Source organism: Cetorhinus maximus, chromosome 1 (assembly GCF_964194155.1).
Source record: "Cetorhinus maximus chromosome 1, sCetMax3.hap1.1, whole genome shotgun sequence".
Classification (NCBI taxonomy): domain Eukaryota; kingdom Metazoa; phylum Chordata; class Chondrichthyes; order Lamniformes; family Cetorhinidae; genus Cetorhinus; species Cetorhinus maximus.
In genome coordinates this window covers 224,390,192-224,417,135 of record NC_135879.1, presented here as the reverse complement: position 1 = coordinate 224,417,135, position 26,944 = coordinate 224,390,192, and the positions used below count along the sequence as shown (strand labels likewise).

The window sequence follows — 26,944 nt, the reverse complement described above, 5'->3', positions numbered from 1 at the left end:
ATGAATATAAATAGGCTCCAGTCACCAAAGGGTTCCAAGAAAACCTCCACAATGATAACCACCTATCCTCACATCTCTGCCAGCCAACACCTCTGCTGACCAACCCTGTATGGCTAAATTTCAAAGCCAACTCCCATCTCTCACAGGAAGCACTAGGGGAGAAATCTGCCTTAGGAGGTGGAACAGGGAAACAAATGATAGAGAATGGGCATTCTGTTTTACACTCTGCCTTATTTTCTTTTCCACTGGCTCATGTGCAGACAGATAATAAGATCATGCCTGATCTGACTGTAACCTCCTGTCTACTCCCAATAACCTTTCACCCCCTTGTTTATCAAGAATCTATCGACCTCTGCCTTGAAAACTTTCAAAGACTTGCTTCCACTGTCTTTTGAGGACAGGAGTTCCAAAAACTCTCTATCCTCATTTCTTCTCATCTCTGTCTTAATTGGACGACCCCTTATTTTTAACAGTGACCCCTATTTCTAGAATCTCCCACGGGAGGAAACATCCTTTCCACATTCTCCCTATCAAGACCCCTCAGGATCTTATTTGTTTCAAACAAGTCGCCTCTTACTCTGCCAAACTCCAGCGGATACAAGCCTAGCCTGTCCAACCTTTCCTCTTAAGGCAACCCATCCATTCCTGGTGTTAGTCTAGTAAACCTTTTCTGAACTGCTAGTATTGCATTTACATTCTTCCTTAAATAAGGAGACCAGTACTGTACACAATACTCCAGATGTGGTCTCAACAGTGACCTGTACAAGTGAAGCATAACCTCCCTACTTTTAGATTAAATTCCCCCCTCAATAAAAGATAACAAGCCTTTTGTGATTCATGCTCTCGGACACCCAGTTGCCTTTGCATCTCAGAGCTCAGCAATTTCTCACCATTTAGATAATATGCTTCTTTTTATTCTTCCTGCCATAATGGACAATTTCATACTTTCCCACATTATCCACCATTTGCCATATCTTTACCCACCCACTTAACCTATGTCCCCTAGTAGCCTTCTTATGTCCTCTTCACAACTTACTTTCCTACCTATCTATGTATCATCTGCAAATTTAGCAATCATACCTTCAATCCCTTCATCCAAGTCATTTGCATAAATTGTAAAAAGCTGAGGTCCCAGCACTGACCCCTGTGGCACACCACTCGTCACATCCTGCCAACCACTAAAAGACCCATTTATGGCTACCTTCTGTTTCCTGTTAGTTGGCCAATCTTCTATCCAGCTCACAGTCCACATTAAATCATTTAATGAAAGTAATCCACAGCATCAAATCAACTTTGCTGGGACTCTGTCTTCATATCTTCAAGTCCTGGCGGCTAAAGAAAGTTTCTTCTAATTTAGACAAGCATTTGGACATAACGTAATTTAAATGCAGGGCAAGTAAGGGTCAAGTGAAGGATTGTACTTTAGTCTAGATTAGTTTGCAGGCAATCAGACCTCAGGGGGGCATTTTATTTAAATCTGTGGGCTGAATGAAGACTCAATTAGCACTTATAGCAGACTTGCTGTGCAACTGTCAAAAAGTGCTGTAAAGGGTCAGCATGGCACAGCATTGATGTGGCTCACTCCTCCCCCTCCAGGCACTAACAGGAAAGAGAAGACTATTTCAAAGGAAAACGTTAAAGGGCTTTGGACAGCTGAAACATCGGCAACGTTCCTCTGTGAATCGTTCAGCATTTAGTGCTCCAGCTTATGAACAGAGACTGGATTTCATGACAGAAAAGGTGATAATCCAGGTTTTTAAAATTCCAAGAAGCATGATTAGCAAGGTTCCAACATGTGTCTTAACCTGAGCTGTGAGCAGGCACCTGGAGGGCATGACGTGTGGGGGAAAAAACATTAACTAACATCCGAAACAGGACTTCAGATCATGACTGCTGCCTTTGACAGATGTGTGAATATAAGCAACAGATTTCCAAATTATACAGTTAGTGCTGTGTTGATGAACAGATTTTTTTTAAAAAAAGAGTCGGAAGGATATTTGGTTAACTTGGGGTGAATGAGATATGAGCAGACAACAAACTGGTGACACCCAAACTATTAGAACCATGAAAAGTTGAATACTCAGTGACCTGCATTGGCTCCCAGTCCCCAGACATTTCAACTTTAAAATTTGCATACTCATGTTGAATCCCTCCCTATCTCGGTCATCTCCTCCAGGCCTAAAGCCCTTCAAGAACTCCAAGTTTCTCTCATTCTGGCCTAGTGCACCCGTGACATCTTTCACCCCACCATTGTCAGGTGCCTCTCAGCTGCCTGGGCCCTTTGTTCTGGAATTCCCTCCCTAAACCTCTCAGCCTCTCTCTCCTCCAATAGGACAGTCCCTAAAATCTACCTCTGGCCAAGCTTTTGGTCACCTGTCTCTTTCTTAGTCTTGTTGTCAAATTTTGTCTGATTATATCTCTGTGTCAAGGGACTCAAGGGTTATAGGGGGCTGACAGGAAAATAGAGTTGAGGCCACAATCAGATCAGCCATGATCTTATCGAATGGTGGAGCAGGCTCAAGGGGCCAAATGGCCTACTCCTGTTCCCAATCCGTCTGTTCTTGTGAAACGTCTTGAGATCTTTCACTATGCTAAGTCGCTATATAAATCCAAATTGTTGTTGTTGATATAGCCATGTTCCAGCTGGCATTTAAGAATTAACTGAGGTAAAATTGGCAGCTGATTCTATGCCAGCTCCAAGAAAGGGTGAATTATGGATTCAGGTACATCTCACATTAGGTGCAATAGTTAAGATTCCATTGCTAGTTGTGTGACTACTTAAGGATATTTGCTGCTTCTTATTGCTTTTCCTCTTTTCTACCAGATACTACCTGCCTGTCAATGTGTAGACTAATAGCATGAAAATATGCTTGCTTAAGATTTGCACTTATGGGCATTCACATGCTGTAAATGTAAGATAAATTAGTGAATAAATTAGTAAAAATTAGTGAATAAATACATTTGACTTCAAGTAATTGTGCAGTTTCCCAGTAATAAAGGTATCCAGCAAACAGAAGAACAGGTCTTACCCATGTTGGACTCAAATCCTAAACTCCCATTCTGTAGGAGCAATCCCCAGCAAACTACACCCTGCTGCCTTCCTTCCAGCGAGAGGTTGGGAGCTTCACTTTTTTGATGGAACCATAATCCTAGCAGTGTACTAAACTAAATCAGGAATAAAAGCAAAATACTTGCGGATGCTGGAAATCTGAAATATAAACAGAACATGCTGGAAATACTCAGCAGGACTGGAAGCATCTGTGGGGAGAGAAACAGTGTTAATGTTTCGAGTCCGTATGACTCTTCTGAGCTTCTTCTTTGGCTCTGAAGAAGTCATACAAACTCGAAATGTTAACTCTGCTTCTCTCCCCACAGATGCTTCCAGTCCTGCTGAGTCTTTCGAGCATTTTCTGTTTTCATCCTAAACCAGGAATGTAACTTGTCTTCTCATTAGTTGGCCAACAATATCCAGTAATCATCTCAAACAAAAGGAATGGTCCTCTGCCATAGACATTCAATCAAAATGACATTAATGACGTATGGTGTGAGTTATTACACAGAGATTTCCAAAGCACTTGCAGCACTGTACACATTCCCACCTTCTAATGCTGCATCATAAAATCAGCAATAAACCTTCACTTCTGATGGTGCTATAGATAAACAATATTGGAAAACCACCAGCAGAGAGGTTGGCACCAGAGCAGGAAGAAAAAAGATTGATATTTTTCTGGTTTGGATTTTTACACTTATCAAGGTAAAAGCAAAGGACTGGAAGACCTTCCATTTCAGACACCCAGGCCAGGATTTTCCCCCCAGGCTTCAGGAACCAGATGTCAGGGTTAAATAGGGGTCAGAAGCCCGCACTGTGGGGAAAGCAGTGCGGGATTTTCCCGGAATCTTTAAAACCCAAGTTTTTGGTCATCTGACAATGCCTTATGTTGGCTCAGTGTCAAATGTTGACTGATAATACACCAGTGAGAGCATGAGATGTTTTACTGCTTTAAAAACACTATATAAATGCAGGCTGTTGTTGCTGTATAGTAATGTGGTGACTATAGAACTGGACTGGAAACCCAGAAATTGAGAGTTTAAAATCCCAGTTGTGAAACAGAATTCAATAAATCTGATAATTATAGGCTAAAAACATAAAAGTAACCACGAAGGCTGACAAAATGCTGTAGAAACCCAACAGGATTACTTAATGACCTCATAGTGAAGGTGTCCCTAGGTAGCAGTGATCATAATATGATTGAATTTCACATTCAGTTTGAGCGAGAGAAGAGTAGATCTAAGATTATTGTTTAAACCTTATATAAAAGGCAATTATGGGGGCATGAAAACAGAGCTGGCTAAAGCAAACTGGGAAATTAGGTTAAGGGGCGGGTCAGTGGAGATGCAGTGACAGACACGGATGGAGATGTTTCAGAATGCTCAGAAAAGATACATTCCAATGAGGAAGAAAGACTTTAAGGGAAGGACATACCATTCGTGGCTAACTAAAGCAGTTCAAGATAGCATCAAGTTGAAAGAAAAGGCATATAATTCCACAAAGATGAGTGGCAGGTCAGAAACAGAATATAAAGAACAGCAAAGAATGACAAAGAGATTACTACGGAGGGCGAAATTAGAACATGAGAAAAAGCTAGCTAGAAATATAAAAACGGATAGTCAGAGTTTCTACAGGTATTTAAAAAGGAAAAGAGTAAGGGAAGTGAGTGTTAGGTCCTCTAGAGCGTGAGAATGGGGAATTAACAATAGAAAATAAGTAGATGGTGGATGAATTGAACAGGTATTTTGCGCCTGTCTTCACTATAGAGGATACAAATAACATCTCAGAAGCAATTGTGAATCAGGAGGCAAAAGGGAGGGAGGAACTTAAAACAATTACAATCACCAGGGAAAGGGTACTGAGAAAATCGTTAGAATTGAAAGCTGACAAGTCCTCAGGTCCAGATGGGCTTCATCCTAGGGTCTTAAAGAAGTGGCTGCTGAAATAGTTGATGCATTGGTTTAATTTTCCAAAATTCCCTAGATTCTGGAAAGGTTCCATCAGATTGGAAAAGAGTGAATATGACACCTTTATTCAAGAAAGGAGGGAGACAGAAAGCAGGAAACTACAGGCCAGTTAGCTTAACATCTGTCATAGGGAAATTGCTGGAATCTATTATTAAGGAGGTTATAGCAGGGCACTTAGAAAATCTCAATGCAATCAGGCAGAGTCAACATGGTTTTGTGAAAGGAAAATCATGTTTGACTAATTTATTGGAGTTCTTTGAAGAAGTAACAAGCAACATGGGTAGTGGGGAAACTGTGGATGTGCTATACTTAGATTTCCAGAAGGAATTTGACAAGGTGCCACGTCAAAGATTATTATACAAAATAAGAGCTCATGGCATTGGGGCAAACAGATGAGCATGAATAGAGGGTTGGTTTGCTAACATGAAACAGAGTAGGGATAAATGGGTCATTTTCAGTCATTTTGGCAAGATGTGACGAGTAGAGTGCCACCTGCCCTGCCTCCCCCTACAGTGCTGGGGCCTCATTACATCAATAACTTGGGTGAAAGGACCAAATGTATGGTTACTAAATTTGCTGATGATACAAAGATAGGTAGGAAAGTAAGTTGTGAAGAGGACATAAGAAGTCTGCAAGGGGACATAAATAGGTTAAGTGAGTGGTGAAAAATTTGGCAGATGGAGTATAATGTGGGAAAATGTGAACTTGTCCACTTTGGCAGAAAGAATAGAAAAGCAGCATATTATCTAACTGGAGACAGATTGCAGAAGGTACAGAGGGGCCTGGATGTCATGGTACATGAATCACAAGTTAGTATGCAGATACAACAAATGTTTATGAAGGCAAATGGAATGTTGTCGTTTATTGCAAGAGGAATGGAATATATGTTTTGCTACAGTTGTACAGGGAATTGGTGAGACCATGTCTAGAGTACTGTGTACAGTTTCAGTCTCCTTATTTAAGAAGGATATAAATGCATTAGATGCAGCTCAGAGAAGGTTCACTCAACTGATACCTGGTATGGAGGTAGAGAGGAGGGGTTATCAAAGGTTAGACAGGCTGGGTCTGTATCCATTGCAGTTTAGAGGATTGAGAGGTTATCTTACTGAAGCATATAAAATCCTGAGGGGACTTGAAAGGGAGGATGCTGAAAGGGTGTTTCCTTGTGGGAGAGACTAGAGGTAGGGGGCAAAGTTTAAAAATAAGGGGTTTCCCATTTAAGACAGGAATCAGAAGAATTTTTTTCTCTCAGAAGGTCGTGAATCTTTGGAGCTCTCTTCCCAAAAAGCGGTGGAGGCAGAATCAATGAATATTTTTAAGGCAGAGGCAGACAGATTCTTGTCTAACAATGGAGTCAAAGGTTATTGGGGATAGGCGGAAAGTGGAGTTGAAGCCATAATCATATCAGCCATGATCTTATTGAATGGAGCAGGCTCAAGGGACTCCTGCTCCTAAATCCTATGTTCACATGCTCAAACAGTTCATTACTCTCTTCAGATTTGACCTGACCTAGATGCGACTCTGATCTCACACTATATGGTTGACACAGTGTCCTCTGAACTGACCTAGGAAGTCATTCAGTTGTTAGGGATGGACAATAATTACATGGTTTCCCACAATAAAAAATAATTAAATATAAAGGAAGTTTTAGTAACTGCTCTCACACCGGGCTGGATTTTCACTGAATCGGGATGACTCAGGAACCCTTTAAAAATGGTGGGCGGGTCCTGATTATGGGATTCCTGACCCCAATTCTGGGCTATCTGTTCTGGCTGGTTCAGGTCAAAATCCAGCACCCGGCACTCCCAACCTGGCTGGCTCCATTGCAGCCATATGCCTGTCCTACTCCTCCACAATTTTCATGGAATGGGGCCAGGTTTTAAAGCGTCATTGTTCACAGCCCCCCCAGCAGAAGTCATGAACCCTTGTCTGCATGAGGGGACTTTCTAAAATATGTCAAGAAAGCAAGAAATTGTAATACCCTTCCTCTGTTAATAACCCTGCCATATTTCTTATGTACTGGGAGTGTAAACATGTTAGTTGGATTAAGAGCCAGAGTGACTGCACCAACAGTAAGAGGTAATTTTGATATATTAATGAACCAAGAGGAACTTCAATCAGAGTTTTGCATAAAGCAATAACAGGAGTGTTTTTGAATCAAGTTGTTTCAGTTCAAAGGGTGATATACGCAGGTTGTAAAAGGTGTAAGGTAAAGATAGGGTAAGTTTGTTTTTACAAGCCGAAGAGCTGGGGTAACAAAACAAGTTTAAGAAATTCTGGGAAGAAAGCATTTCTGAAGGGGCTGGTTGAGACAATAGAGACACCAAAAGGAAGGAATGCATTTAAGGAAATACTGATGCCTGGTTAGGTGGTGGGGGGTGGCTGCTCAGATCTCCCTGAAGACAGCAGGATAACTGGGCGCAGAGCTCCAGGAAGACAATGTGAACAAGGCACAGTTACTGTCATCCTCAGGAGGCACCTCAAGGAAAAAGGCACTGTGTGGTAAATTTTTTTTTCATTCATTCAGAGGATGTGAGCTTCGCTGGCTGGGCCAGCATTTATTGTCCATCCCTAGTTGCCCTTGAGAAGGTGGTGGTGAGCTAGCTTCTTGAGCCGCTGTAATCCATGTGGTGTAGGTACACCCACTGTGCTGTTAGGGAGGGAGTTCCAGGATATTGACCCAGAGACAGTGAAGGAATGGCGATATATTTCCAAGTCAGGATGGTGAGTGACTTGGAGGGGAACTTCCGGGTGGTGGTTTTCCCATTTATCTGCCGCCCTTGTCCTTGTAGATGGCAGTGGTCGTGGGTTTGGAAGGTGCTAAGGGGCTTTGGTGAATTCCTGCAGTGCATCTTGTAGATGGTATGTGCTGTTGCTACTGTGCGACAGTGGAGGTAGTGAATGTTTGTGGATGTGGTGCCAATCAAGCGGACTGCTTTGTCCTGGATGGTGTCAAGCTTCTTGAGTGTTGTTGGAGCTGTACTCATCCAGGCAAGTGGGGAGTATTCCCTCCTGACACTCCTGACTTGTGTCTTGTAGATGGTGGACAAGTTTGGGGAGTCAAGAGGCGAGTTGCTCGTCGCACAATTCCTTGCCTGTGACCTGCTCTTGTAGCCACAGTATTTATATGGCTAGTCCAGTTGATTTTCTGGTCAATGATAACGCCCAGGAGGTTGATAGTGGAGGATTCAGTGATGGTAATGCCATTGAATGTCAAGGGGCGACAGTTAGATTCTCTCTTGTTGGAGATTGTCATTGCCTGGCACTTGTGTGTTGTGAATGTTACTTGCCACTCAGCCCAAGCCTGGATATTGTCCAGGTCTTGCTTGCATTTGGGCATAGACTGCTTCAGTATCTGAGGAGTCGCGAATGGTGCTGAACACTGTGCAATCATCAGTGAACATCTCCACTTCTGACCTTATGATGGAAGGAAGGTCATTGATGAAGCAGTTGACGATGGTTGGGCCTAGGGCACTACCCTGAGGAGCTCCTGCAGTGATGTCCTGGAACTGACATGACTGACCTCCAACAACCACAACCAACTTCTTTTGTGCTAGGTATGTCTGCAACCAGTGGAGAGTTTTCTCCCCGATTCCCATTGACTCAAGTTTTTCTGGGGCTCCTTGATGCTGCACTCTGTCAAATGCAGTCTTGACATAAAGGGCAGTCACTCTCACCTCACCTCTGGAGTTCAGCTCTTTTGTCCATGTTTGAACCAAGGCTGTAATGAGGTCAGGAGCTGAGTGGCCCTGGCGGAACCTAAAATTACTGGAATTCTATAGATTTTAAAATCTATAAGGAAAGTTGCTGAACAGAAAAGGCGATGGTTAGTTCTGAGGGTAGTTAAGATCTTGTGGAACTATTTTAAAGTAATGTTTAGTGTGTGAAGCGACTCTTGTGTTTAAGTGTAATTGTGTTTTTTCTCCCCCCTGTTTTTTTTTAAACTAAATGTTTGCTCTACAGCAAAATCATCACAAGTAGTTGGGGACATAATTTCCTGATTTCGGAACCTCTCCTCATACTATACAAATTGCAAAAAACATTTTGGCAGCTGCTTCAAGTTTCCCTCTGGGATTTGGGCAGCTTGGCATTTGCCATCAGCCATGCCATAACAAAGGTAAGTTCGAAAGATCCTCCTCATGCTCCCTATGCCAAGCTATGGCACTCCATCCACCTCCAATGGCCCTCATACCTCCAATGCTACCCAATGTCCCTCCACCCATACTCCCTATACCAAGCTATGGCACTTCCATGTGCAGTGACCCACAGTCGCGGTAGAATCAATGAATCCTGTAGCGACAGTAAGATGTATTAAAAAAAACTTTCAAAAAAGTCATTTATTCATTACTTTTCACTATGTTAAGAAAAAAGTCATTTCACTTCAAGGCAATAAAGGTATCAATCATCCAGAACCTTATCAATAACAGAAACAGCAAGACTTGAAACCACTTAACCTTGTGTAAGTAAACATTGTGAAATTTACGCTGAGTTCAATGATCCAGAGCTGTCAATCAAGCAATGTTTTCTCTGGGCCTCAGGTGTTCCAACAAGGGTAATGGATTTCTGGGCTCTCAGCCAAGCCTCATTATGTACTCTTGGTTGAGAGCCCAGGCATCCAGGGGCAGACCCAATGGTGGCCTCTGACCTCCTTCCTGGCCCAACTCCAGCCTGCACCCGCCCCCACCTGGCAATGAAGATCTTGTCTTTGCAGGCACATTCTCCCGAAGCGGGTGGGCTGAGGTGAAAATTTTCCTGACGCCCACTACTCGCCAAGTCCTGTTTGGGCTTGGAAAATATGCTGGACTGGATTAATGCATCCTAAATCATTTTGGGGTGGTGGTGTATCTACTCCGACGGACTACTGCATCTTTTGTTCTGAGTTGCTGTGCTACGCTATTTTCTCTCGTACTAGTCAGGTCTCACCCTGCATTATTACCTGTTCTAGTTTGCCAGATACAGGCAGAATCTTCGGGGGGTTGCTTGACTCTCTGCACTGTGGAGGTATGTTCCTCTCATTATTGTTAGTTACGTCAGTTTTAGTTCTATCGCCTGTGCGGTGGTCCCCATTAATGTATAACGAATTAGACATTTTCTCAGGCTTGAAGCATTTGTCATCAGTCGAGAAGTGCTTCGAGAATTCCCGGGAAGAGTACCCGTTCCTCAGCCCTTCGTGCTGTCGACTGCTGTTCTGGGTGTGGCCTGCTCGGTTATTGCTGTTCACGCTTTTCATTGCAAATTCCTGTTCGTTGGCGACACCACTCCCAACGCTTCCCATAGTGCCCTGGGAGTAGCCTGGGTCAGCGGCTCGGGGGGAGAATGCGGGGTATGCCTCGCAGCCGTGGTAACCGGGTTCACTGGTTGCTGAAAGCATTTGAAGCTTTGCCATGATGTCTCAGGAGCAATGGAGGGAAATCAGTCAGCGGCACTGAAAGGTGAAGAGAAAGAGGTGAGTGCCCACCATCACAAGAACAGTAGATGATTTAACAAACCTTTTGGACGAATGGCTTAGCAGATTCTTTTTAAAAGACGAGGCTAAAGCTATGGATATCCAAAGTGGGTTCTTTTCTCTCCCTGGTAAAAACAGAAGAGCAGTGAGTTACTAACAAAGGGTGGAATAGATTCAACTTAGACCTGGGATGGAAACTAGGTGTTTCCTGGTTTGTCATGGCTGAGACTAGAAGCACCAGGGGAATTTTTTCCAATTTCGCATCTTAAAACAGATGGGTGGGGAAGAGATATAGTTGCATAATGATGTACACTTCCACACCAGGGGCAGAATCTTGTAGAGGCGATGGGGGGCGGGGTCTCGGTTACTGATTAGAGAGCTTGGTGAGAGCCCCACGTCACCTCTTTTCGGGAAGGCCCACCGCAACTTGTACCACTCAGGAACGTAATAGGCCAGCTGGGAGCTTTACAATGGCCCTACCAAGAATTAGGAGTAGGAGTAGGCCATTCAGCCCTTTGAGTCTGCTCTGCCGTTCTATAAGATCATGGCTGATCTGATTGTGGCCTCAACTCCACTTTCCTGTCTGCACCCTCATAACCCTCGACTCCCTTACTGATAAAAAATCTAACTCAGGCTTGAAAACATTCAATGACCCAGCCTCCATTGCTCTGTGGAGAAGAGAATTCCACAGACTAACAACCCTCAGAGAGAAACAAATTCTTCTCATCTCAGTGTTAAATGGGAGACCTCTTATTTTTAAACTCTGCCCCACTGTTCTAGACCACCCCCCACTCAAGGGGCAACATCCTCCCAGCATCCACCCTGCCAACAATACTCAGGAACCAATTGTTTTTTAGGTACCTGAGGCCACCACTTAGCCCTTTGTATATTCCAGGCAGGAAATCAGGAACCACTTTTTCACACAAAGGGTGGTAAAAATTTGGGATGCTCTTCCTCCAGAAAGGCTGTGAATTCTGGGTAACGAATTAAACAAAGTGCTGGGGCACAGAGGCAGGCCTTCTACCCAGCCTGCCTCCACATCCGGCAACCATCACACTCATTCCAGGCCCCCGATGTATAATCCAGCCCACCCCCCTGAACGAAAACCCCAACTGTGGGTGGCCAGTTTTAACGATTGGGTTCACAGGGCGGGGAGCTCTCCCCCTCTCTATACACCCGACCAGGGAGCGAAAATCTGGGCACTAATGTTGACTGCTGCCTGTAAAGCTACTGTGACATTGGCTTTACAGGCATAAAGGGCAATATCTTCAATTCCCTCCCAATACATCTGGGCACCTCCACCACTCTCGCTCGCTTTAAGGGCTCTTTAAAAATTACCCTTTGACCAAGCTTTTAGTCATCTGTCCAAAAGTCTCCTTCTTTAGCTTGTTGTCACCGTCGGTCTGATTGCAGTCCTGTGAAGCGCCTTGTGATGCTTCACTATGTTAAAGGAGCTTTATAAATGCAAGTTGTTGTTGTTGTTGATATAGCCTTGTTCCAGCTGGCACATGGTATTTAGGCATTAACCAAGCACATTGGCAGCTGATTCTATGCCAGCTCCAAGAAAGGGTGAATTATGGATCCAGTGCATCACTCATTGGGTACAAAGGTGAAGTTTTCATTAGTGGTTGAATGATTGCTTAAGGATGTTCACTAATTCCTATTAATTTGCCTCTTTGTCCTCCTTTCTTCTAGATGTAATTATTGTTTTTATAAATTGAAACAAAAAGTGGACTGATTCTGGGGGGTTCATGAATTTTGATAAGTCTTTGATTTTCTTCCTATACCCCTCTTCACCTGAAGGAGGCAACAAATACTGGTGGACAGTTCTACTAGTGCTAATGGTCCAATGGTACATAGAAACTAGGAGGAGGAGTAGGAGTAGGCCATTCGGCTTTTCCTCAAATGGTCATCTTTTATGAAAGTTATTCAATCAGTGTCAACATTTTTGGAAAGTCACTACAGGCAGGGCCAAACCTGAAAAACACGCACACGCAAGGGAGATTGGAGTGCGGGTACAAAGAAATCTTGCTACAATTGTACAGGGTTTTGATGAGACCACGTCTGGAGTACTGCGTGCAATTTCGGTCTCGTTTTAAAGGAAGGATATACTTGCATTGGAGGCAGTACTGCAAAGGTTCACTAGATTGATTCCTGGGGTGATACTGCTGTCCTATGATGACAGGTTGAGTAAATGGAGCCTATACAGTCTGGAGTTTAGAAGAATGAGAGGTGATCTCATGGAAACATTCAGGGGGAAACAAGCAGAGCGGAGCTGTAAAGAGCAAGACTTCAGTGAGCAGAGCGGGACTGTAAAGAGAGGGATTTCAGTGAGCAGAGCGGGACTGTAAAGAGAGAGATTTCAGTGAGCAGAGTGGGGCTGTAAAGAGAGAGACTCCAGTGAGCAGAGCGGGGCTGTAAAGAGAGAGATTTCAGTGAGCAGAGCGGGACTGTAAAGAGAGAGATTTCTGTGAGCAGAGCGGGACTGTAAAGAGAGAGATTTCAGTGAGCAGAGCGGGACTGTAAAGAGAGAGATTTCAGTGAGAGAGCGGGACTGTAAAGAGAGAGATTTCTGTGAGCAGAGCGGGACTGTAAAGAGAGAGATTTCAGTGAGCAGAGCGGGACTGTAAAGAGAGAGATTTCAGTGAGCAGAGCGGGACAGTAAAGAGAGAGATTTCAGTGAGCAGAGCGGGACTGTAAAGAGAGAGATTTCACTGAGCAGAGCGGGACTTAAATTTAAGGAAATAGTATTTTAATTAAAAACAAACAAAAAGTATGGCAAGGGAGCTCAGTCCCGTGTGTTGTACGGCCTGCAGCACGTGGGAAATCTTACACTCCTTGCAGTCTGGGTGACCACATGTGCAGGAAGTGCCACCGGCTTGACCAGCTTGAGCAACGGGTTTCAGAGCTTGAGCGTCAGCTGGAGACACAGCAGAGCATCCGGGAAGCTGAGGGTTACGTGGACAGCACATTTTTAGATGTGGTCACTTCGCTGCTTAAGGAAGTGCAGTCAGAGAGAGAATGGGTGACCAGCGGTCAGAAGAAGGGAGACAGGCAGGTAGTCAGGAAAGCCCCAGGGTGCATCTCGCTCAAGAACCATTTTTCTGTGTTGGAAAACGGTGAGGGTGAGGGTGAAGGTTCCTCTGGAGAGTGCAGCCAGGGCCATGTTCACAGCACTGTGGGAGGCTCAGCTGCACAAGGGGGGAAGAGTAAGAGTGCAAGAGCAGGAGACTCAATAGTGAGGGGTGCAGACAGGCACTTCTGCAGCTGTAGATGTGACTCCAGGGTGGTGTGTTGCCTCACTGGTGCCAGGGTCAAGGATGTCACAGAACGGCTGCAGGGCACTCTGAAGGGTGAGGGCGAACAGTCAGAGGTCTTGGTTCACATTGATACCAACAACATAGGTAGAAAGAGGGATGAGGTCCTGCAACAAGAATTATGGAGCTAGGCAGCAGATTAAAAAGCAGGACCTCAAAGGTTATAATCTCTGGATCACTCCCTGTGCCACGTGCTACTGAGTATAGGAATAGGAGGATAGAGAGGATGAATGCATGGCTGAAGAGATGGTGCAGGAGGGAGGGCTTTAGTTTCGTGGATCATTGGATCTGCTTCTGGCAAAGGTGGGGCCTGTACAAGTCGGACGGGTTGCACCTGAACCGGAACAGGATCAACATCCTTGCGGGGAGGTTTGCTAGTGCTGTTCGGGAGGCGGGTGGTAGTTTAAACTAATTTGGCAGGGGGATGGGATACAGGATGGAGGTACAGTCAGGAGTGATGCACAGCCAAATATAGAAGAGAAACTAAGCCAGTCTGGAAGGCAGAGCAAATATAGACCTGTTGAGGCACAAGGGAATAATGCAAGGCTGGATTGCATCTATTTTAACACAAGGAGCCTTACAAGTGAGGCAGATGAATTGAGGGCGTTGATTAACACATAGGAATATGATATTGAGCTGCTAGTCCTGGCTGAGAGAAGGGCAGGACTGGCAGCTCAATATTCCAGGGTATAGAATTTTCAGGCGTGACAGGGGGTGGTGTAAAAGAGGAGGTGGCAGTGCACTATTGATCAAGGAGTCAATTACTGCAGTAAGGTGGGATGGTATCTTAGAAGGTTCCTCAAATGAGGCCATATGGGTAGAACTTAAAAACATAAAGGGGGCAATCACTTTGTTGGGAGTGTACTATAGGCCTCCAAACAGTCAGGGGAAGATAGAGGAGCAGGTTTATAAGCATATCTCAGAAGTGTAAAAATAATAGGGTAATAATAGTCAGGGATTGCAACTTCCCCAATATTAATTGGCAAAGGCTTAGGGGGGGCAGAATTCTTAAAAGTGCATCCAAGGGAGCTTTTTGTAGAAAGTCCTACAAGAGAAGGGGTGGTACAGGACCTAATATTAGGGAATGAAGCTGGGCACATGGTAGAAGTGTCAGTGGGGGAGCATTTCAGGAATAGTGACCATAACCCTGTAAGATTTAAGGTAGTTATGGAAAAGGACAAGGATGGACCGGAAATAAAGGTGCTGAATTGGGGGAAGGCTGATTTCAATATGATAAGACAGGATCTGGCCAAAGTGGACTGGGAGCAGTTACTTGTAGGAAACTCTACATCAGACCAGTGGGAGTCACTCAAAAAGGAAATAGTGAGAGTTCAGGGCCAACATGTTCCCGTAAAGGTGAAGGGTAGGACCGACAAGTCCAGGGAACCCTGGATGTCATGGGATATAGAGGATTGGATAAGGAAAAAAAAAGGAGGCTCATGGCAGATACAGAGGGCTGAAAACAGTGGAAGCCCTAGGGGAGTATAGAAAGTGTAGGGGGTACTTAAAAAAGTAATTAGGAGAGCGAAGAGGGGGCATGAAAAAACACTAGCAGGCAAGATAAAGGAAAATCCCAAGACATTTTATAAGTATATTAAGGCCAACAGGGAGGAGGTTTTAGCAGTTTTAGTGGGCTTAAAAGTGGATAAATCCCCATGCCCAGATGAGATGTATTCCAGGCTGCTACGTGAGGCAAGGGAGGAGATTGCAGGGGCTCTGACACTAATTTTCAAATCCTCTCTGGCCACAGGAGAGCTGCCAGAGGACTGGAGGACAGCGAATGTGGTACCATTATTCAAGAAGGGTTGTAAGGATAAACCAGGTAATTACAGGCCAGTGAGTCTAACATCAGTGGTAGGGAAACTATTGGAAAACATCCTGAGGGACAGGATTAATCTCCACTTGGACAGGCAGGGATATATCAGGGATAGTCAGCATGGCTTTGTCAGGGGGAGATCATATCTAACAATTTTGATTGAATTTTGAGAGGAGGTGACTAGTTGTGTAGATGAGGGTCGTGCAGTTGATGTAGTCTACATGGACTTCAGTAAGGCTTTTGACAAGGTCCTGCATGGGAGAATGGTCAAGAAGATAAGAACCCATGGGATCCAGGGCAATTTGGCAAATTGGATCCAAAATTGGCTTAGTAGCAGGGGGCAGAGGGTGATGGTCGAAGGTTGATTTTGCAATTGGAAGCCTGTGACAAGTGGTGTACCGCAGGGATCGGTGCTGGGACCCTTGCTGTTTGTAGTGTACATTAATGATTTAGACGTGAATATAGGAGGTATGATCAGTGAGTTCGCTGATGACGTGAAAATTGGTGGTCATAAATAGTGAGGAGGAAAGCTTAGGTTACAGTACGATATAGATGGGCTGGTAAGATGGGCAGAGCAGGGGCAAATGGAATTTAATCCTGAGAAGTGTGAGGTGATGCATTTTGGGAGGACTAACATAGCAAGGGAATACACAATGAATGGTAGGACCCTGGGAAGTACAGAGGATCAGAGGGACCTTGGTGTACATGTCCATAGATCCCTGAAGGCAGCAGTACAGGTAGATAGGGTGGTTAAGAAGGCATATGGAATACTTGCCTTTATTAGCCAAGGCATAGAATATAAGAGCAGAGAGGTTATGTTGGAGCTGTATAAAACGCTAGTTAGGTCACAGCTGGAGTACTGTGTGTAGTTCTGGTCGCCACACTACAGGAAGGATGTGATTGCACTGGAGAGGGTGCAGAGGAGATTCACCAGGATGTTGCCTGGGCTGGAGCGTTTCAGCTATAAAGAGAGACTGGATAGGTTTGGGTTGTTTTCCTTAGAGCAGAGAAGGCTGAGGGGAGACCTGATAGAGGTATACAAAAATTATGAGGGGCATAGATAGGGTAGATAGGAGGAAGCTTTTCCCCTTAGCAGAGGTGTCAATAACCAGGGGGTGTAGATTTAAGGTAAGGGGCAGGAGGTTTAGAGGGGATTTGAGGAAATGTTTTTTCACTCAGAGGGTGGTTGGAATCTGGAAACACTCCCTGAGGGAGTGGTAGAGAGAGGGACATTTAAGAAGTATTTAAATGAGCACTTGAAATGCCACAGCACACAGGGCTACGGGCCAAGTGCTGGAAAATGGGATTAAAACAGATAGGTGCTTGATGGCTGGCACAGGCATGATGGGCCGAAGGGCCTGTTTCTGTGCTGTATAACTCCATGACTCTATGTTGGCATAGTGGTAGTGTTGCTGGTGTCGCGAGTGTCTCCAAGCTAATGCGCTGGAGACATGGGTTCAAATCCCACCACGGCAGCTGCTGGAATATAAATTCATTTAATAAATCTGGAATTGAAAGCTAGTCTCAGTGATGGTGACCATGAAACTGTCTTCGATTATTGGTTCACTAATGGGAAGGAAATCTGCCATCCTTACCTGGTCTGGCCTACAGCTGACTCCACACCCATAGCAATGTGAATGACTCTTAACTGCCCTCTAGCTGCATGGCTTGCTGGGCCATTGCAAAGGGCAATTAGGGATGAGCAACAAATGCTAGCTTTGCCAGCAATGCCCACATCCCATGAAAGAATAAAGATTACGAAAATGCTTGACAGGGTAGATACTGAGAGGTTGTTTCCCGTGGCTGGGGAATCTAGAACAAAGGATAGTTTCAGGATAGGAGGCCAATCAATTAGGACTGAGATGAGGAGAAATTACTTCACTCAAAAGGGTTGTGAATCTTTGGAATTCTCTACCCCACAGGGTTGTGGATGCTCCATCATTGAATACATTTAAGGCTGAGATAGACAAATTTTAGGCCTCTCAGGGAACCGAGGAATATGGGAAGCGGACAGGAAAGTGGAGTTGAAGCCCAATATCAGCCATGATCTTACTGAATGGCACAGCAGCCTCGATGGGTCATGTGGTCTTCTCCAGCTTCTATTTCTTGTGTTTTTATGATTGAGGGTTAAGTATTGGTCAGGATACCAGGTATAAAACTTTCCTGCTCTTCTTCAAAATAGTAGCACGGGATCTTCTGCATCCACCCGGGCAGGTAGTTTCATGTCTCACCCAAAAGACTAAACCTTCCGCAGTGTCAGCCTTGATTTCTGTGCTCAAGCCCTGGAGTGGAGCTTGAGCTCAGGACCCCTTGTGATTCAGAGGCCAGTGTGCTACCAACTGTGCCACAGTTGAAACTCTAAATGCAAGAAATTTTGAACTGAGAGAAACTTCTTGAAATGGAGAGCTGTGCAGCTCTAGAAGACCCACCTCATTATAGAAAGCAACATTGTGAATTCATCAGTTAAGTTGCTTCAGGTTGACAAACCAGTAGTGTCATAGCACACTGTGCGCTGTCGTGTACTCTCAACTGTCCAAATACACTTGACAATCGAAAGATTCATCAACAAACATTAAAACAGTCAGTAGATTGATGGAAACTTTTCCACTGTGCATTGTATGCATGTGTAATGTTTCTATTTGGAATAAAGCATCAGGGTTTTGTTTCTTAAGTTTCCTGTGGGATTTTACAAAGCATCTGCTTTAAGAGCAATTACATCATCCAGCAGTCACATTTTCCTCTCCAGTTCTAGTCTCCCCGCTGAATTTGCTCTCTGCACGCAAATAACAGGTGCTCATTCCACCTTCCTCAGCTTGACATTGCTCTGTTTGATTTTAAACAAATTAGTTCACGAGCCCCACCCCAATGGATGTGCCTATCACACTGCATGTTGCAATGCTCATTGCGCTGATCCTGAAACACAAAGCAGTGAACTGGAAACTTTAGGCTCACTTCTTAAACTGATGTTACTCCGGTCCCTAGTTATCATCTCTTCAATTTGGACTATAAGTGGAGACATAGAACTACAGCGGCTGCAACTTGGAAGGAAGCTGTCTAGCTGTCTTATGTTATAATTTTACCTCAGCTGATTAAGCTTGCTCCATATCCTTCCTATATTCTTTTTCAATTCTATCTTAATAGATGTTACGGACTCTGTCTCAATGGCATCTTGTGGTAAAGTATTCCATGTTATGCACAGGAGTTCCAACAGGGAAACAAACAATTCAGCACCACCAGTCCATGTCAATGCTTCCCCTCCATGCAAGCAAATAGGCCTAATCACATTTACTCACTCTGTTCCCACATGCCCTTCTTCTTCATCCACCTATCCAAATTAATTTTAAATGTTGACATAACTTATGTCACTAGGCCCAGAAGTAAATCCCACAGCCTCACAGCTTTGTGTAAAAATGTTTCTCCAACTCGCTGCTCTAAATTTCCTACATTTAACCTGGTATCTGTTGCCCCTTATTCTAGACCTGTCAACCTATGGAAACGTCTGCTTATATCTACTTCATCTGTTTATGATTTTCAACATGTTCTATGATGTTTATCAAACGTCCATTTTGAAATTTGCACTGCCTATTTCAAGCTATCTTGATAGGTAGCAATTTTCTGCTTATTTAAGGACACAGGCTTGGAAACTGGATGCTGCCGTGCTCATTTTACAGGCACAAAATGGACACCAAGATGTTCAAAATGGCGTCCTACTGGCACGTGCGCATTGTACGCCAGAAGTGCCCCATACAGACAGAAAAATAGGCGTTTGGGCAAGTGCCTGAAACAACCATTAGACCTTTACATTTGTGATTCAGAGGGCCTAACATCAGCTGTTAGGCCTTCTTTGCAAAACAGGTCTGCCATGAAAACTGACGGTGCCTTAAAGAGGCCACTGGGGGCGGCCACCAAAATGGTATGTTTTTTAGAGCTGAAAGGAGGAGTGCCAAAGGTTATTGCTGGCTTGTGCTTGGCCTCCAACCAGTCGCCTTCTCCTCCCAATCATCTCCCTTCCTGATCATCTCCGGCATCCTGATGACCTGTGTCCACCCGGTCACCTCCCTATTCCCGATCACCCGAGCACCACTGTCAGCCACACAGCTGTCTGAAGTCCATTGCCAATTCACCAGTGAGTGTCTGGTGAGGCCCGCCTCGAATTCACTGGTCCCGTTTAAATTAGGCCCGCGGCCCAACATCAGGTATGCCTCTCGCCTAACCATCCTGGCACTGGGATCATTCCCTGTGACCAGTTCTAATTTCTTTGTATCACTAATTTGCTACCAAAGGTGTTATGTTAACTGGCCTCAAATTATCAAGAGTGACCGTCTCCGTCTTTTAAAAATAGGTATACATCAGTTCTCTGGCACACATCCACACTCTGTATAACCCTCAAATATAACTACCAGGGCCTCACCTCCCACAGGATCCCAGGTTATATCCTGTTGGTGCCCTAGTCCTGTCTTCTTCTTGTCTAAATTCATCTCCCTCACAACCACTTCAACAACAACAACTTACATTTGTGTCGCACTTTAAAACCAATGCCACTCGTTAATGCAATGGCTGCTCTGAGCTCAACAATTACAGAGTCACATAGGATCCCTTACTACTGGAACCAACCTAAGGTACACATTAGCAACTAAAACTTGACACTGAGCTACTTAAAGGAGATATTAAGTCAGGTGACCAAAAGCTTGGTCAAAGAAGTAGGTTTTAAAGAGTGTCTTAAAAGAGGAGATAGGAGTAGAGAGGCGGAGATGTTTAGGCAGGGAATTCCAGAGTTTAGGCCTTGGCAGATAGAACATGGGCCACCAATGTTCGAGTGATTAAAATCAAGGATGAGCAAGAGGCCAGAATTGAATTGATGATCCGCTCCTCGCCTCACAAGGGTGGAATTCACTTATAATTCATTTCTTTTAACTAATTAAATCTATATAATATATATTATATACCATTCCTTTTGATGTTTTGCGATTTTTCCTGCACTCTCTTTTCCATCCTTAACCTGCTCTGTCTTATTTTCTCATATTCTCCTTTAGCTGTTTCATTATAACTCTTACCATCCTCCTCGACCCTCTTCTTCATTTCTAATTAGAACTAAATCTTATCACACTGTGCTCATTCCTCTCAAGGTGCAATTACCCACTTTGTGAGAAAAAAAATCCTTTAACTTCCCCATCATTCCTCTAGAAACAACACTGATTCTAAAGTCCCTTGTTAAACAGCAAAATTAGATAATTTATCATTGGAGGACCATTCACAATTTCGAAAACGATTATTAAATTTCTCATTAACTATCTCTGCTCCGCTACAAAAATCCACTTTTTCAGGCGTTTTTGCCATAACTACAGATCCAAATGGCACAAGGATAAAAAAAAATCCCCTAACTCCAGAGAAAAATTAGATTTGAAGTAATGCTTTTGCCTCTGAAGAGCAATGAGTATATGAAACGCACTTCCAAATAAAGCAGCTAATGCTGGGCTGATTAACACCTTTAAAAAAACTCAGCTCCGGAGTGACCGACCATATGGTTAGGGAAATGGGCCCATGAGTTATAAGGATCAGGGCAACTCGAGATGACTGAGTGCTGTGTGGAACATGATTCTCGAGCTGCTGGATGCAATGTCATGCCAAGAAAAGCAGCTAGTCAAGGGTGATTAATGTAGGACTAGATATAATTGGGGCAGCGAGAGAGTTTGCAAAGTCTTTTCTCAAGAGATGAAATACACAGGGTTGAAGTCCGTGACAGGTTAAATTGTGGAAGTCTGTGGAAGGAATGGACCCTGATGGATCAAATGGCTCATTCTCATTCCATGCTGTTAGCCCATACCTCCTGCTATTTAGAGCACCAACCCACCAGAGGAATGATACAAGGCAGTGAAGCTCCTATATTCATGTCAATGATTCTTTTCACAGGCACAGTCTTGATCTGGGAAAGATTAAATAAAGAGGAGGGCCTGGTACTTCCTCACTGACATGAAGTCACACCAAGCCAGAGAGAAGGCAGGTTCTCACACACTAGCTAAGCAGCTAGTTACGCATTTGACTGCCTTCTTTCTCAAGTTGGTAAATGGACTGCCCGGTTGGGGTCCTACTGTCCCCTGATAGTATTTGTGTGTTAGCCATTTTATTTTTTTCCCAATTTGAGCTGACACTGTGGTGGTGAAGGAATCAGTAACATTCCAGTCATAATCAAAGACTGTATAGGTTTGGGGAAATCAGGAATCAATAAAATGGTGGGCATAAATGGTCTTGAAACTAACCTATAATTATTGGAATGTGAATACTTAATGGGTTGGTTTGAATATCGTTCGTCTGCTATTTGTCCCTACACTTCTAAAGTGCAGACATTCAGAGATGGTGAAAAGCGATATATAAACACAAGTTTTTCCTTTCTATTTTGATGTAAACAGATTAGTGCCTTCATTGAATGAACAGACTGAGAAACTTCATATCAATGGGCAGACATTATAGATACCAGGGAATGAGACCTTCTTATTATGAGCAGATAAAAAGAAAACTGGGGTATTTTTCTTTGAGAGAAAGGGCAGGAGAGCATCCAAAAGAGGCATTCGAATTGATAAAAGTTTCATAAAACAAATTCAGAAAATCCATTTCCACCAGTTGCTAAGTCTAAGTGGGGGTCATAAATTGAAGATTATTCTGAAAATAGGGATAGGAGCAGTCAGGGGGCTGTTAGGATATATAATCCCTGATCAACCATGATCTTACTGAATGGTGGAGCAGGCTCAAGGGGCCTTACTCCTGTTCCTAATTCATATGTTTGTATGTATATTCTGACCAGAAAGAGTAGTGGAATAAAAGTCCAGAAACATTCTCAGAAGGGAAAGTTTATAAACGTGTGAAAAAATTGAAAGGATAATGACAGTAAATGGGTATCTCTTACAGACAACCCAATTCGATGGGCTGAATGGCCGCCTTCTGTGCTGTAGAATCTTACAACCTGAATGTGTCACAATGTAATCTGAAAGTCAAAGTCTTACTATTATCCTAACCAGCAGGACTTGTAGATCGACCTTCCAGTATCCTCCAAACACAAGCAGCAGAAGTATTTTTGTAGTCATCCATTTGGGAATATCTTATACAATGCAGTACATCAACCGAGATCTGTACTTCAACAGTGTTGAGTTACCTACTTGTTGCAAGAATGCAACCAAAGAACACAAAAACGCAGAAAGGAAGGAAAAGCGCAGGCACCAGTGTATGTAAAGATGTCCCATGTGAATACAGTGCATCATCTCTACTGGGAAAGGCCAGTGGAAATTAAGAAAACATAGATGCTGTATTCAGATCACCATGGTCCTTGCAGACCAATTATTGATGAGCAGAAAGTTGCCCTTTTGACAGTTAGGTAACTATCTCATGTTGCAGATCCTGAGGCACTTAAATTGATAAAGGCATTCAACATGGTAGATACCCAGAAACTATCTCCTTTGCTGGAGGAATCAAGAACAAGAGGGCAAATCTTAGAACATGGAGAAGTGAGAATTCACACAAAAGGAAGTAGAATTCTAGAACTGCCTCCAATTACATAGAGCCTTTCACAACCCCAGGCCACCCCAAAGCGACTTTACCGCTAATGACATACTTTCTGACTTGCAGTCACTGTTATAATGTAGGAAATGACAGTCAAGTTGCACACAGCAAGTTCCCACAGATAGCAATGTGCTCAATTTATCTATCTTAGTGATGTTGGTTGAGGCATGAATATTGGCCAGGGTATCAGGAAGAACTCTCTTGCCCTTCTTGAAACATTGTCATAGGATCTCTTACGTCCACCTGAGAAGGAAGATGGCATCTCCATTTACACTCTCAACTGAAAGACACCACTTCTCATAGTGCAGCACTCCTTCAGTGTCAGTGTGGATTCTGTGGTTCAAGTTTCTGGAGTGGGACTTGAACCCACAATATTCTGGCGCAGAGACGAGAGTGCTACAAACAGGGCCACAGCTTACAGCTTAGTGGCTGCAGATGCTGGGAGAATTGAAAAGACTGAGGTTGATAGATTTTGTTTGGTGAGGATGTTAAAACTTGCATTTATATAATGCCTTTGACAACTTTGGGATTTCCCAAAGCACTTTACAGCCAGTAGCACTTTTTGAAGTGTAGTTGATGTGTTACTATTGGAAATGTGACAGTCAATTGCACACAAGGTCCCACAAACAAGAGGAGTTGTGATAAGATGTCATGGCGGCAGTGTCAAATGTGCAATTGTGAATTGTTTTGCTCCCTGATCCACTTTCTTTTCCACTGACTATTGTTCATCTGTAATAGCTTCCAGTTCTGACAAAGACTTTGTACAAAAACAGAATTACCTGGAAAAACTCAGCAAGTCTGGCAGCATCGGCGGAGAAGAAATCAGTTAACGTTTCGAGCCTTCATGGCCCTTCGGAGAATTCTGCCGAAGGGCCATGAAGGCTCGAAACGTTAACTGATTTCTTCTCCGCCGATGCTGCCAGACTTGCTGAGTTTTTCCAGGTAATTCTGTTTTTGTTTTGGATTTCCAGCATCCGCAGTAGCTTTTAGCTTTTTGTTTTTAAGGCTTTGTACACTCTGTTTCTCTCTCCAGTGATGCCACTTGAGTGTTTACAGCACTTTCTGCTTTTGTTAATGAGACTAAGCTGCTACAATAGAGCTTTCAATACTGCTCTCTATCCTTATAGAAAACTGTTCATTGTGTAGTCATTTAAATATACATCATCTCATTTATATCCAAGTCACTGCATAGCGAACGGCTCAGAAACAGGTTGAACTGGTAACTATTAAGGCAAAGTAAAGACATTGTTCTTTTTCTTGGCTTGCATCCAACATTTCAAAGTCAAATTTCCAAGAGATGCTGGGTGAGACACCTTCCTTTGTAGTGTCTGACTAGGAACAAATTGTCTCTGTTTAACTTGGGAATTTGGTGTATTCGCAGGCAGTCTCTCGTCAGGCTGGCTTAGTTATATTTCTGGTGCAAGTAACATCAGAGATGTCAAGGCCAACTTGTCTAGTGGTCTTGTTACTTCTGCTTCCTAATAGGTTGTCTAGGAGGTCTCATCACGACCTCCCACCTCAAACCAGCCTAACGCCCACACAAACGCAAAAGCTAAACACTGCGGAGGCCGGAAACCAGAAACAAAAACAGAAAATGCTGGAAATACTCGGCAACTCAGGCAGTATCTGTGTAAAAGCAAAAGACAGTCAATGTTTCAGGTTGATGACTTTTCATCAAGAAGGCCATTCATCTGTTTTCAGTGACCAAATGAAAGGGGAGCTGACTCTATTACTCAATAATGAAACATCTTTTCTCCACCATCTCCAACATCTCTAATATTTTTTATAACTAATAAACAAAAGGTGTTCAAAGAAAATGCAAAGAACAAAATCTTGTTTTGTGCTCTGCTGATTTTTCTCCTGGCTTACTGAAAATAGTGTCTACAAACCTTGATGGTGCAGAACTTGAATATTGCCGAAAAGAGAGACCTTTTGCTGAAGCTTTCGTCTTGCACTCAGCAGGAGAGACACAGGAATGCTAAATTTCAAATGATCACAACAATTTATACTACAGGAGAAAAGGGTGATGATTGGTTGGCAAGTTGACTCTGATTGGATGAGGCTTTGCCAAGGAGAAAGCAAGGGGGAACTCAAGTTCATGGGTAATTTAAAAAAGGCATAAGGCTTAAACATATTCTTTTTGTTTGCAGAGAATGGGTCCCTATGAATGAGCGTTTGTCACTTCTAGCAAATGTGAATGAGCCATGTTGTGAGCTCAGCTGTTTGTCTTAAATTGGTTGTTAGTGTAGCTATTGGCAGAGTACAGACTGTGCTCAATCAGCCCACACTTGTACAACAAAACATCTGTTGAAAGATGCAATTCTGCAATTGAACAGCACTTGTTGAGCAATTCTAAGTGTGCTAATAGCTACACTAACAATCAATTTAAGATAGTCACGCTCAAAGCATGGCTCATTAGGGACCCTTTCTCTGCAAACAAATGGAATATGTTCAAGCCTTGTGCCTTATATGAGTTACCTGGGAGCTCGGAGAGCCTACTGTTCCTAGTTCCTTTATCCATGGCAAAGCAATGGGTAATCAGAGTCAACCAATCAGCATCCTTTTCTCCTGTGGTGTAAATTGTTGTCATTGTTTGAAATTTGGCATTCTTGTGTTTGTCGTAATCAGTACAAGATGAAAAGCTTCAGCAACATGCCTCTCTTTCCAGCAATATTAACAGTGTCTGAGAGACTAGTCTTCAATTCCTAGATACTCCAGGGCAATCTGGAGTGTTGACAACCCGAAGGGGAAGGAATACTGCATGCAACCCCATCAAGAATGGGTTTGTAACAGAGCTTAGGTCGATGAGTTTAATAACCAGTTGAGATGAGGATATGCTTCGTTTGACCATTCTTACTAACTAGTAAAGAATAGTGCTTTACATAGAACCTTTCTTTAGCTCAGGACATCCAAAAATGCTTTACAATTTCAGGAAATACTTTTGAAGTATGGTCAATCTTGTAATGCAGGAAACATGGCAGTCAGTTTTCACACAGCAAGATCCCACAAACAGCACTGTGATAATGACCAAATAATATATTTTAACGATATTGGCTAATGTTTAAATATTGACTGAAGCAGTCCGTGCCTAAGTGCAACAAGACCAGGACAACATTCAGGCTTGGGCTGACTAGTGGCAAGTAACATTCACGCCACACAAGTGCCAGGCAATGACCATCTCCAACAAGAGAGAATCTAACCATCGCCCCTTGACATTCAATGGCATTACTATCACTGAATCCCCCACTATTAACCTCCTGGGGGTTACCATTGACCAGAAACTGAACTGGACTAGCCATATAAATACTGTGGCTACAAGAACAGGTCAGAGGCTGGGAATTCTGTGATGAGCAACTCACCTCCTAACTCCTCAAAGCCTGTCCACCATCTATAAGGCACAAGTCAGGAGTGTGATGGAACACTCTCCCCTTTCCTGGATGAGTGCAGCTCCCACAACACTCAAGAAGCTTGACACCATCCAGGACAAAGCAGTCTGCTTGATTGGCACCACATCCACAAACATTCACTCCCTCCACCACCAATACACAGTGTGTACCATCTGCATGATGCACTGCAGCAACTCAACAAGGGTTTACGTGCCAGTTTGCTCACTTGGCGTGGCCCCCATTTCAATCAAATCTCCTCTCGACTTTCTCTTCCACAAGGAGAACAACCCCATCTTCTCCAATCTATCCACGTAACTGAAGTCCCTCATCCCTGGAGCCACTCCAGTGAATCTATTCTGCACCATCCCCGTGCCATCCAACGGCACACACCAACTGCCCCGATGTAGAAATA

The 26,944-nt window shown here is 43.7% G+C and overlaps 1 protein-coding gene across 4 annotated transcripts in view; it reads right to left on the bottom strand.

Moving 5' to 3' along the window:
* Nucleotides 1-26,944, bottom strand: part of lzts3a (leucine zipper, putative tumor suppressor family member 3a) — a 55,334-nt gene that overhangs the window by 14,532 nt on the left and 13,858 nt on the right. For all 4 annotated transcript variants that reach the window (XM_078553970.1, XM_078553955.1, XM_078553946.1 and 1 more), the window contains exon 2: nucleotides 9,953-10,441. In XM_078553970.1, coding sequence (XP_078410096.1) covers nucleotides 9,953-10,402 — 450 coding nt within the window. In that variant the 5' untranslated portion in view covers nucleotides 10,403-10,441. The remainder of the gene's footprint in view (nucleotides 1-9,952; nucleotides 10,442-26,944) is intronic.